This window comes from Rhopilema esculentum, chromosome 20, assembly GCF_057945365.1.
Source record: "Rhopilema esculentum isolate cy_ngs chromosome 20, ASM5794536v1, whole genome shotgun sequence".
NCBI classification, from domain to species: Eukaryota; Metazoa; Cnidaria; class Scyphozoa; order Rhizostomeae; family Rhizostomatidae; genus Rhopilema; species Rhopilema esculentum.
The window spans coordinates 5,448,108-5,461,816 of record NC_142834.1 but is presented as its reverse complement, the minus strand read 5'-3'; the positions used below and the strand labels follow the sequence as shown (position 1 = coordinate 5,461,816).

Here is a 13,709-nt window from a genome sequence, read left to right as displayed (position 1 = left end):
TCCTCTATTTGAAGGCACAGTCAAGAAAAACAAAATGTCAAATTTGACAGAAACTTTAAAACATCATACCTTTTCTTTGTGTAATACAAGCCATATCTAGAAACAATTCCACTTAAATAACACTTGAAAAATTTGGATAAATTCATGCATAAGCACCAAAATATCCCCTACTTTTGCTTGTACATTCAAAGAGGAAAGACAAAATTATCTCAAAATATAAATAACAAGAGATGTGCCCAAAATTAAACCTATGCCAAAAAGTTACTGTAAAATAGTTTATTACGCCCTCCAGCAATCAGAATTAAGCAATTGTTCAATGCGTTCGGTTCTTTCAATCCTCTTTCTTGTCATCGTCTCTATCAGATCTTGTCGCATGCTTAATAGCAGCTTCTGTTGCCTTATCCTTTGCTGTAAAACCAGAATAAGTAGCTATTAGCTATCAAAATAATATAAGCCAGCATGAAATGTAGCTTCTTAAACCTATAAAATGCTATTTAAAAGTATACTAATGAAGTTACTGTTAATAATGCTAAGGCTGAGATGTAAATAAACTTGTATATAAAACCAATGGAAAGATTTGAAAATTTTTCAGTTCTACTTAGAATATCGACAGGTTGAAAATAGAACACATAATCATATAACACAGGGTTATTTCTTGGAAATAAATATGAGAATCTATTTTTCAATAAGTCAAAATATAGTGATCATAGACGCTGGCCACAAGCCAGGGTTCCTAGAAAACAAAACAATATATAATTACATAAAAGCTGTACTACATCTACGATTTTCTAAATTTTCTGAATACTTCTAGCTCAAATTGATTTTCCAAATTTATCATATACATGTGTAGATAATTTAGAAATGAACTACAAGTAAGGCAAGTAAACTGCAAGCAGCAATTTGCACAGTCCATACCCTCATCATATAAGTGACTTGCCCTTTCTTTTGCCTTCTCCAAATATTCATCAATCTTTTCACGGTGCTCCTTTACCCATGGTTTAAGAACTCTGTGGTAGATGAACTCAGATCCATTCCAAGAAAATGGTGCCATGCACCAGACCAAGAAACTGCACTACAATTGGAACAGAAAATTAAATTGCAATTAGCTACTTAATTCAGGCATAAAAAATGTGCCAACAAATACCATTACCTTTGCTAACAGATATCAATCTTTAATTAAATTTCTCTTTTCCATGTTGAGAAAATGAAATAATTTAGATAAATACGTCCCTAGTAATGCATTTTTTCCTCCTGAAGAAGAACGCAGTAAACCAGAGGTGGTAAAATCAAACATACAAGAGCTAAACCCTTACATCTGACATACCTAAATACAGACCGCACAAATGATTGGTTGCTTCATTTTCTCTCAACAGTATTTATTTTACAGTTAAACTTGACACCCTATGTCTAAAGCTCAAATAAAAAAAATGTGGTTTTGATTTGTTTGCCAAAACTTTCTAAAAACAGATTGTTCATAATAATTTCTATTTCATCTATAATGACATCTATTTTGCTTGTTAGTGGGCCACACGCATGGTGATTTCCTTATGACGAAGACTGTCGTTTTTATAGATGCCATCAATTTTTACAACAAAAATAACAGAAAACCATTATTTCTTTCATTTGTGCAATTCACACTCTTAAAAATAAGGCTATTTCGGACCCCATATACACAGTCCTGTTGAAAAACCGATCCGCAACAGTACAAAATTCATTCTCTTTCACAATAGGGTCAAAACCATTCTGGATGGCAGAGCAAAATTAGCTTGGTTCCAGAGTGCTAGCGTGAACGAAAGGGCAAGCCTCAACCATTTTGTCACGGTTCAAAACTTGCATGCAGGGCTGCCTAGAGAACTGGAGGCCCTGGGGCAAAAGCGGAGAATCAGGCCCCTGCGAGCAAAGCAAGCAAAAACTTTGCGACCACGCCCTTTAAACTAGCTTAAATTCTTCCATTCGCTTAAAATGTCTTACTGTTTACGGACATAATTTTTTACTTTTAATCATTTTTATTTCAAAAAAGGATTCATTACTTTTTAAGGCCTGTTAACCTTACACCTCGAGGCCCTGGGGCAATTTGCAGAGAGCTTGAGTGTTTCTGCTGTGTTCATTCCGGGAACATTCACCATTACAGGACAACTCTAGGGAAATATTGATTGATACAGTGGCGTAGATAAAAGGGGGTCAAGGGGTGGGACAAAACCTGTGATCTGATCTGAAATTTACATGGTTGTCTATTTAAATCCAAATGTTCAATTTTGAGAAAAAATATTCTAAAGCTGAATATGGTGATCTCTTCTGTTGTTCTGAGACAGATTGGCAATCACTTTCAATAAGGTATAGAACTAAAAAAAACTTTTTTCAGAGGAAAAGACAAGAAAAATCTTGTCTTTGTGATGTCGACACGTGACTTATGTGAAGTTATGTCCAAAATTTTGAAAAAATAAAAGCTCTTATAAAATTTTTGTTGGGAAATCTAAATTTTTTGCTCCTTTTATAAATTTTTCTATCTACATCACTAGATTGATATTAACCTTGTTTGTAGGAAGATCTTCTTTTTCCTGGTATTTTTCGCCTGCCTCCCCCCATTTATGATAAAAAAGCCCATTTTCTTTTGAGCAATTTTATAGATATTTACCCCGAAAATGGCAAAAACGGGAAGGTAAAAGTTTAGAGCACTATCTGACGACCGCCATGTTTCCGGAAGAATTTGAACAAAGCAAAGCGATAAGCCACGATAGAGAGCAAAATAGGCACTATTTAAAGGATTAGCCGATTTAAAGAAAACAATTTTACTCAGGTCAAAAATGACGGTCAAACATACAACTCATATGTGCGATCAATCGCTTGCATTATTAGAGCCATGCATGTGCTGATGCGTTTGCGTGCAACCACACACATTAATCAAGACTGAAACAACAGAAGTGTAGCAAATGGTCTCAAATATAAATACCTTGAATAAGAAGTAGAGAGGGAACCATGAAAGGAAAATGTCTGAGAAATACTCAATGATGCTGAATGTAGAATAGACTGTCCAATAGGTAAGCCACTGTGTGTCATCATCTTTACGCTCACTTTCAATTGCTTTAACCCTGAGACATTAAGAAGGAGTTTAGTATACAATAGACAATTGGTTTAGCAAACAACTACAAAGTATTTAATGCATTCAAATAAAACAATACAGTCTTCACACTTTGATGCAAATAGAACAGGACAGTCATATGGTGCAACTCTGTTTCACACTCAATGTGATCATCAGGGAGCTGTTCATAAACAATTGTTCCTGTTCCACAAAACACATTTCAGAACCAACCATATAGTATATTTTATAAGAACATATAAATACACATATTTCAACAGACTTTGGTGTATGTATTGAAAAGGACAGTTATAAGGTGCAATCAGTAGCAGAAACCTGGGAGGGCAAGGGGGGTGGTTGCCCCCCAATACTTTAGAGAACAATGGTCTTTCGTTCTAAAACAATAGGAAATGTGACATCATCTTATTTAAACAATAGGCTTGCCCCAATATTTGAACAAGTTTCTGGGTGCAATGCTGAATCATTATCATCATTAGATCATGAGAGGTGCTTTCCAAAATACAGTGAGACACTTAAGTATACTAAAAAGTATAGAAAATATATATATATATATATACAGACAAAGAGACTTACGAAGCATAGGCTGGATAGCCAAAACCAAGGATGGATACAACCAAGCCACCTGCATAGCCAATTACAAGGTACAAGGCCAAGAAAGCAGCTGCACCTAAAAGGAAGATTATAACAAATATGTCAATGGTTGTAACCAAAGTTTAATTGTCTTTTAACCTCTTTGATTGAAAAATGACTTTGAAAAAGCTTTGGATTTAATAGATAATAAAGCTATTTTTGTTTATCAGTCTGGTGTGACATTAATGCTGGGGGTTTTCTGTTAGACGGATTTTGTGATGTGGTTAATATTTACATTCTTCTATTTTCATTTTTCATTCCTCTTGCAATCTCTTTTAGGCAGAGACCTTGTCTAGGCAAACTTGATTCACCTTGCAATCAAAAGTTTCGTAGTTCTGATCTAAAAATTATCACAGAACTTTTCAAATGGCTATTTCTTCCGAAATATCTTAAATCATTGGTTATTGACATATTTGTCTCTGTTGAGAAAATGTATATATGTCAAACTGAAAGTTGTGCAATGTCTTCTTTTCAGCACTGGTTCAGCTCTCATATAACTATACAGGGAAATACTCTATATCAGGGTATTAAACAGTTGGTTTTTCATTCAAAGCATGTCACAGGCATCAAATAAGTAGACTCTGTATTTTGATGCTTGTGACATGCTATTTTGAACTCAAAGCAGGTTAATTTCTGGAACATCAAATGGTCACCTGTCACTGCTTAGCCCTTTTTGCTCAATCAAACAGTTTTCATCTTGCTTTATATCGAATTATCAAATTATATCAAATTATGCCATTTTTATTTGATAAATTTTAGTATGGCTAGGCTGCAACTTAAACAGAGCTGTTAAAGATCAACAGGTTTCTATCATGCTTCACCACTAAATTGAATTTGATGGAAGGTACCTGTTCTTTACCTGCTGGATCACAATTTAAAGTCAGCAGGTAACAATAAAAGCCAGCCTCCCAAAACATACACCAAAACAACACTATCCGATAAGAAAATATTTTTTTTATAAAACAGCTGTATGGAGTTTCTGTTAGTCTAGACTGATCCATTTTGACTGATCAGACTGTTTACATGATTAGCAAACATGGTAGTTTCAGAAAGGAAGAACATAACAATAAGTTGAACCTTCTTAACAAGGTTTTTGAGCTGAGGGCCAAGGGATTTGCTTGAAAGGACCTTTGATTGCATAAAACCATCTGTTTCGCTATTACTTTAAATGCATTTTTGTATGAGCCCCCTGTTCCTTTTCCTAGTGCTACAATTCCAGTTATTAGCACCTTGCTGTGCTCCATGAGCATTAATGCAAAGATATGTTTCTTACATATATTGAGATTCTTTTGTATAATGAATCAATTCAACTTAAGAGTAGAAAAACATATCCCTGGAAGACTTCCCATTTGAATTTTTTTGCATTCTTGCTGCTTTCTATCAAAACTGAATGCTTTTGCAGACCCCTTATCAATTTTAGAACTAAGTCCCTATCTCAGGAAAAACAATTTGGGCTTTTGGTGGATTAGCCCTTGTATTGCCTGAGCATCTCAGTTTTTTAACCAGCTAATCAGGCTGATACACCTGTCAGGCAGTGAATAATGTGTGAGAAAATTAGCTGTACAAGAGAGGTAGAGGAAAGTGTAATAGGAGCAGGTAGAGAAGAAGACTAAGAGAGAGGTGTGTCTGAGAGGGAAAAACGCATACAATGCAGCATGAACCACAAACTGCCAAGGTCGATAAATACAGATATGCTATGGCCCTGCCTTGCAAATGCATCACAAGGTAACTAGCATAATTATGGGTTGCAAATTAAGATTGAGGGCCTAGTAGGGATGTATATGCAGTACAGCAGGATCTTTTAAATGAGTATGATCACCGTTCTTGCAGGTATTAACTCAAATTAAGAATCAATCCCAATTAAACAAAAGGAACTTATGCGTAGAAGCAACAAAAACTTCTGTGCAACTGTTCATCAAATTGGAACATTTCTAAAAATTAATAAAAGATATATAATATTGACCCTTTGATCAATCCTTTGAAAACAAAAAAACCAAGATATATATATATAAATATATATAATAAAATAGAATATATACTAGAAATGAGACATGTTCTCCGTTACTCCGAGTTTCGTGCTTACGCACTCATCAGACAGACTATAATCTGTCTGATGAGTGCGTAAGCACGAAACTCGGAGTAACGGAGAACATGTCTCATTTCTAGTATATATTCTATTTTATTATATCTATTGCTCTGTGCTTTTGCACATCGAGCACTGTTCACGTCAGAATAGACAACGCAATCTGGAATATATAAATATATAAATATAAATTTAACATTTTTCAATAAACTGAGAAAATCTCTAGATCTTCATTAAAAAACTTTTCAAATTCCAAAAATGTTTCTTCCTATAAATCTTGAATAAGCCAAAGTTACACTATGAAACAGATGTGGAAATCACAATAAAAATATTGTAATGCTAGATCTGAAAGTTTAAAAATCCATTTGAGTATATATATATTTCTTTTTGTAAAAGTGAATGAAATTTGAATTGAATTGAAGAGAAATTTCTACATTTGTACTGTAAGGTTTGAGGATTACAGGCCAACAGCTTGCAACATGAGAATACAGTTTTTCTGGCAAAAAACACTCAAGTAAAATATACTTAATGATTAACAGGTGAATGAAAAAATATATCCTGGAGCAGACAAAAAACTTAATCCTTGAAAGTATTTACCTTAACAAGGATTTGCCTTGATTGAAATGTTTTTTGGTATCTAATTTAGCTGTGAAACTTTTCAAAGCTTTTGAAATAAGGCTCTAACTGTAAAACCGTTATACAGTGTGAAAACCTAAATGTTACAATGTTTAAGGCCTGTCTTATGTGCTCTATTCAATACTTTGTATGAATTCTTATGAAATTTTAATGCATTTATCTATCATATTTCAAACCATTGGTATAATTGTATTTGATTAAGACACAGTGTGATACATCTGTTTAACTTTACAGTTGTTAATTACAATCATAAGCAATTAAATGAAATACTAACAGACCAACAGACCAACACAAAATAAATAATTCATCGCTTTATATGTCTTTAGATGTTTTTGTAGGCGCAGCGTTCTCCATTAAAAATAATCACTTATTTGGTGCTTGTTGTTTAGAAAATTAAATAGCTTCTCGAAAAGAAAGAAGAAAGCGCCATCGAAGGTCAAGCAAAAGGCTATGCCACACCCAATTTGATGGTAAGTTTTGAATTCACTTTTTGGATTCAGAACAAAACCTAGGTAATTCATAAGAGATTTCTACTATTGAAGATGACACTGCCTCAGTTGGTGACGACAGCGGGATCATGAATAAAATTTTAGGCCAACCGAAGTTTTCAGGAAGTTGGTACAATACTTCTGAAAAAATCGACCTGGCAAGAAGTTTCAACTGTAGCAAAACTATCTTCTTCTTATCGTTTGAAAAAATCTTTACTTTTCCGAAGGAAGAAAACACAGCGGGAGAATATACGGTTTATTGCGAAACCTGTGGCAAAAGGCAGTTTACTATCTAATCGCCAAATTACGAAGTTGAATAATAATCAGGCCCAAAGATATACATCTTTCGGGTTTTTAGAGCAAATTATAAATGAAGGTTAATGGGCACTTCACAATACGACAAAATGTTACCTGAAGGGCAATATTTTCTCGCCGTAAGACAATAGAATTCACGACAAAAAATTTAGGCCATCTTACCAATACAAATGTACAGCCTATTAACCCCTGTTTTCTTTTCCACGAATTCCAGTCCATCTGTTAAATAGTTCTTTTGGTGGAGAAACTCGTCTAGTTTTTCCCTGATGCTTTTTTCATCTACTTTCGATGTCATTTTGCTTTCCTTTTGTCTTCACCACCCAGTCGTACAAAAAATTTCCAGAAGAGCTGGCCAAAGTGCACTTCGCTTCGTCTATGCAAGTCACGTGCGTAAGGGGGCGTTGCGACAACGAGGCAAGTCAGAGGGGAGGGGGGGGGGCAATCAATAATATTGTCTGAATAAGGACAAATAAAAAGCATTTTTTCGAATGAGCTTTTTCTATAAAAGGCAAGAAGTTCATCGAACGCAACTTTCTGCATCAATCACGTTCTTAATTGTCGCTTCGATTGTTGCTACGGGCCTGGTTTCAGAGAAGTGTTTTATCTTTCTATTTGATTTTTATCTCTTTCCTAGTGTCTTGGTGTCATTATAATGTTGTAGTTTCTTAACACCCTTCAACTGCAACAATGTCTTCAAACTTTCTCTTGGGATGGCACCATAAAATCCTGGTTATTGTCCGAATTATTTCGACGTTTCCGATGTCCTTATAATCTTACATTTACTTGCATTGTTTGTAATGATCCTTATGTAGAGGGAGGGTGTGATTGTAAAAATATCTCAGTTGTTGCAGTTTCTCGCATACTTAAGGATGTAGTTCACACTTTTGAAAAAGCATTTTCTAAAAATTTTCAGTTTTCATTTTTTTGTTTCATTCTACGCCAAAATTATCGTAGAATTCGGTAGAAATAGTTATTTTGACAACCACATTGAGGTTTAGACACAATTCACTTCTTTTTCGACAGTAGTCGGAAGTTTATTCCTTAGCAACGACTTTTTAGCGTTGCTAAGGAGCTCATTTTTGTGTCTTTTTGTAAGAAATTACCCCCAAGCCTGCAGGCTTTCCCTGTGGAATGATAAACATCTTATGAACACCCTGTGGTAGCCTCTTTTGCGATCAGAGGCTGAGAAACACGCCAAATTCGCACACTTTACAGTCACTTAGATGTTGGATTGCGAAACGGAATACAAATTTATTCTGATAATGCCTTTATTGAATCGATATTATAAGTAAAACATGCCACCGAATAAAAGAAGGGCTCTAGCAAGTAGAGTTAAGAGGAAAAGGAAGTTTTTTGGCATTCGCAAGCAGGATATTGCTAGTAGACTTGAATCTGACGCTCGGCCTAGGCCTAGTGACGATGTGGATCCCAGTTCGTCTTTCACACCAATGAGCTCAGTTCAATCTAGGACAGCACAAAAATTGTTGAATTCATCGTTTGAAGAACTAAATGATAGTATGAGGGTGCTTACAAGAAGATCATCGAAGAAACTGGGCCTTTCTAAGCAAAAGCAAATTGAACAAGCTGATGGTTTCACTATTATTGATCTGTCTCTGCTCCAAGAAGCTTTGCAATCCTCTACCAATTGTAGAGCTTGTAAAAGATCAGATTCTCAGTTGAAGATCTTGAAGGATAGCAGAAAGAAGCATGGGCTTGCTGAGACATTGATCATTAAGTGTTCTTGTTGCTCAGCAGAGACAATCTTCCACACCAGCAAAAAGTTAGACAAAGGTAAATTCGAAGTAAACACAAGATCAGTCATGGCATGCAATTCTTTGAAAGGTGGACGCAAAATTCTTTCAAATTTTTGTGGAATGATGAATTTACCTTCACCACTAACTAGTGCTTCCTATGAAAGGCAGTTGAAGTCTTCTGCCAAAATTTCAAGAGAAGTTGCTGAAAAACAGATGAAGGATGCAGCAAATCGTCTTAAGAAAAGTGTTTTGGAACAGAATCCCAATGCCTATCTAGATGACATGGATAATACTATTTCTGTTGCTGTCAGTGTTGATGGAACATGGCAAAAACGAGGATACTCTTTTAAGTATGGAGTCATTGTCGTGGTTCTAATGGAAACTGGCGAGGTTGTCGATTTTGAAGTATTGTCAATGCATTGCCATGAATGCAGAAAACATCAACATGAAAATAAAGATAGTGAAGCTTTTAAAAGGTGGAAAGCAAAACACGATGCCTCTTGTCAAATAAATTATGAAGGGTCATCTGGTGGTATGGAAGGAATTGGTGCAGCCAGAATTTTCCTAAGATCAATTGAAGGAAGGGGATTAAAATATACAACTTTTATTGGAGATGGTGACAGTGACACCTTCAAGGTTGTGAGTAAGGAATTGGAAAGAGCTTATGGAAGCAGGTATCAGGTTGTAAAGGAGGAATGCATAGGACATATACAGAAGCGAATGGGAAATGCCCTAAGAACACTTCTGAAAGAAATGAAAGGTAAAAAGATGTCAGATGGGAAAACAATAGGTGGTAAAGGGAGATTGACAAAAGAAAGAATTGACAGTTTCCAAAGGTATTTTGGTAATTCCATAAGAGCCAACAGAGGTAACCTGGCTCAGATGCAGAATGATGTTTGGGCAATTTTTCACCATTCAGTCATGCCAGCAACAGCATCTACCCTTAATGATCAGCACAAATTTTGCCCTAAAGGCAAAGACTCTTGGTGCAAATTTAATGCAGAGCTAATTACTGGCAAGAAGAGTTATGATGGAAGCAAAAGGTTACCAAGCTCCTTTTTTGACATTTTAGAGCCAATCTTCAAAAGATTGACATCAAAGGATTTGCTTGAGAGATGCCTGAAAGGTGTAACGCAAAATGCAAATGAGAGTCTAAACCATATGATCTGGGAAAGGTGTCCCAAAGCAACCTTCTGTAGCAAAGTTAGAATAGAGTCTGCAGTATCAGAAGCAGTTTGCTGTTTCAACACTGGTGCTGGATCAAGGGCACTAATGTTAAAAGAAGCTGGAATTGAGGATATTGGAGAGGAATCTTTGAAGTCTCTTCAGAAGGAAGACCACATTCGCCAAATTTCTGCAGCACAGAAAGTCACTTCAAAGTATAAAAGTTGGCGAATAAGTAGAAAAAGGACCAAAACTAACATGAAAAGATCTGAAAAAGAACATTATGAACCTGGGGCCTTTGACAGTAGAGGTGAAAAGCCAATCTCAACTAAAAGAAGAAAGAGAAATCAGTACTCTGATTGCAGCAAACAAAATAAAGTTGACCAATCTGTTTCTGATGACGTAATAACAGACATCCCAATAACATTTGCAGTTCCTTTGGAGAATATAGTGAAAATTTGAAAACTTATTAGCAAAATAAGTATATTAAAATAATGCTTAGTCTTTTTTAGGCCAAACTGGGGGTAAATATTAAGTTATGGTCCCAGATAGATCCAAGAATATTGAAAAAAGATAGCCAAAACTTTAAAGTCAATTTTCTCAAAAACACTGTTTTTGGGAATCATGAAATTGGGCAGGAGATAACTTTTACATATGATAAGCAATCTTCTTGAAATTTTCACTGTCTGTAGCAAATAATATGAAAAGTGGAATGAATAGAGGAATTTTTCAAATTTCAAATATGGTAGCTGTTACCATGGAAACATGGTTTTTTGCCATTATTTCCTTTTTAAGTGAAAATTTTCAAGAATTGTCTATTCATTGCACACATGCACTCAAGTGGAATACACAGTAAAAATTTGAGCTGAATAGGAGATTCCATTAAAAAGTTATCAACTGCCCAAGAAAAAAAGAGCGTGTCGTTAAAATTTGCAATAATTAGCATAATTAATATTTTTCTTAAAAAAATCTTAATTTTCAATTGCATCATATCTTCAACTTTCACTCTTGAAAAGTTGAATGTGTTACATGAAGGAACCTTTTATTTATGTCCATATGTGTCTGCCTCAGTGCAAGTTTTTAAAAGTGTGAATTACTACCTTAAAACGGTAACGTGTGAGGTTGGGTACCTCTGTAGGATTTTTAGAAAGCGATTTAAATTTGACATCGTTTTATCTTCGCTAATCTAGGGTCGCAAGGAGCACCCCTTTATTATTTCGTTGGGTTAGAGGGGGGCTATGGAAGTTTCTATAAGATTGAATCTTATTTTTTCATTTTTGAAATTTGTATACATAAAGATTGTGTACACACCTTTTATAAGAACATCTCATTTTTTCTTGAGCCTCAAAGTCCTAAAGTTATTCTTATTTTGAGCATAAGATTATTCTTTTATTATTCTTAAGCGACACACGGTGTAGTTGTGTCACACTAGAACAGGGGTTGGCAACCTATGGCCCGCGGGTCAGAATCCGGCCCGGGTGGAGCATTTTAGTGGCCCGCGAGATGAAAAATGTCATAATATTATTTTTGGGTTGGTTTGATTTGAATGAAACTTATCAATTCAAAATTAGATACTCCAAAATCATCAAAAAACCTGGGAAACATGGGAAGATTTGCTCGCTATCCGTTGTCATGAAATCATTCTGGTTAAAAACAGGACAGCAGTATCTTTGATTGCAGGGGATGAAGTGCAAGGGTGCTCAGCCTCCCTTATTAATGCCGAAAATTGGCAAAATTTATACTTTCGCTATTGTTTTCGCACGCAATGTTTTGAGCAAGAGCCACCCTTGTTATTTGATAGCACTGCACCACTGATTGAGAGACTTGGCGAAAGTTAACAAATGCAGTCAGAACGAATTTTGCTGAGCGCACTCATGGCAGTTGAGCAGGGATCACGGTACATTCCTTTTTGTAAGCACATTAAATTTAAGTTCAGGCTGACTGTTTCTTAATTTTTTCGAAAATCTGAGACTGGATTGTTCTTAAATTAATGGGGTGTGAGCAGTGCTGAGAAGAGGGGGTTAGGGGGGGTCACTGATCCGGGGACCCTTGGCTATAGGGGCTCATAAATAATAACTCAATTAAAATAATTTCTAAGTAATAATCCAGCAGTTTGAGTCTTTGACTGCCTGAATGTTAAAGATATTTTTGTTAAAATGAATGGCCGGAGCTAAAAGGCCGATGCTAAACGTTGATAGGTCGATAACTCTGTGTTTCCTTCCTAGGATGATTTCTTCAAGCCCTGAATCGCATCCTTTTTAATTTTGGTTGGTTTCTCCGATTTTCCTTTTGCACTGACGATTGTAACAGTCTTGTGTATCGTTGCAAACTTTCTAAGTAAAAGAGAGATTTGTCATTGTAGCGTTATTATTTTCGTACTGTTATTTTAGTTGTAGTATAAAAAGTAGTGTAGTTTTCCTTTTCTATTATCATCATTTAATTACAACTATCGTATTCATTTTTCTTACTACCTTGAGCCCGCTTGAATAGTTTGAAAGATCTGGCCCAGTCTCCAAAAAGGTTGTACACCCCTGCACTAGAGTGTTAATGACTGCAAGGCCAGATCATCTATTTCAAGGCATTTAGGGTGAAACTCGCATATTTTGTGCTTCTGAAAAACTCAAATAAACAAGAAATTTAATTCTTGGTGCAATTGAACCCCAGGTTTTTCTAAAATGAGTCTTAAATTTCAAGCATTTTGAGCCTTAACATTTTTATAGACTCTGTTTTTATGGAAAAACTGTGCTGGTAAAGAAAGATGTTGCTCCAGAAATTCTGTTGTTTTTGCAATAAACCTACGTTCAAAATGAAATGAAAAGAAATACAAAATTTCGAAGATTTTCGATGCAACGAATTTTGGCAGATTTTTAAATAATAACGACTCGTGTTCCATTAAATTTTAACGAGATATTGTTAATGTTTTGAAGCCTTTCGGGTATCCTAATAAATCAACAGTAAGAATTTATTACGGCTTGAAATGCAAACATCGGAGCTACAAAATACGCCATCATTGGAAAATTTCCAAGTACACTACCGTGATAGATTCGTAAAAATGTAAGAAGATCACCAAAGGATCAATTCTTTTTCAAATCCAACATAATTTATACATCGAAGAAATTGGCGTCTTTTACAAAGTATTAGTTAAATTTAAAAACCATTCACGTTCGATAGAAAATTCCATATTAGAATATAGATTTTGCAGCTGAAACGTTTTGTGTAGATAAGCAAATTTAATCAAAACGGATCTTCTTCTTGACATTGACAAGTTAAAAAATAAAAACTAAAAATATTGGACTCATTATAGAAAAAATAAGACCTATGTTGATTAAAAAACAAGAACATACTGGATTAAGAAAGACCGACCAACTTGAATTTTCATTTACTTGTTAAAACGCTGCGTTAAAAACGTAAGAAATACTGAATCAGTGGGTGATGGTGTCCTACACAGGCTATCAATATATTTAGCATAGTAGCTATCAAACAAGTGTTTTACTGTTCATGATCAAACTCAAGCAGCATGACAAAAACATATTGGTTGAGAA

At 35.2% G+C, this 13,709-nt stretch overlaps 2 protein-coding genes across 2 annotated transcripts; one reads left to right on the top strand and one right to left on the bottom strand.

Moving 5' to 3' along the window:
• Positions 1-37: 37 nt before the first annotated feature.
• Positions 38-7,613, bottom strand: LOC135687056 (receptor expression-enhancing protein 5). The gene is made up of 5 exons (XM_065203502.1): positions 7,412-7,613; positions 3,671-3,764; positions 2,951-3,089; positions 916-1,072; positions 38-408 (listed from the first exon to the last, which is right to left on the bottom strand). Exons 1-5 carry the CDS (start codon positions 7,542-7,544, stop codon positions 332-334), a joined length of 600 nt encoding a protein of 199 aa, XP_065059574.1. The 5' UTR covers positions 7,545-7,613; the 3' UTR covers positions 38-331.
• Positions 7,614-8,274: 661 nt separating this feature from the next.
• LOC148957834 (uncharacterized) lies at positions 8,275-13,077 on the top strand. The gene has a single exon (XM_089114318.1). It carries the CDS (start codon positions 8,545-8,547, stop codon positions 10,627-10,629), a length of 2,085 nt encoding a protein of 694 aa, XP_088970444.1. The 5' UTR covers positions 8,275-8,544; the 3' UTR covers positions 10,630-13,077.
• The last annotated feature ends 632 nt before the right edge of the window (positions 13,078-13,709 follow it).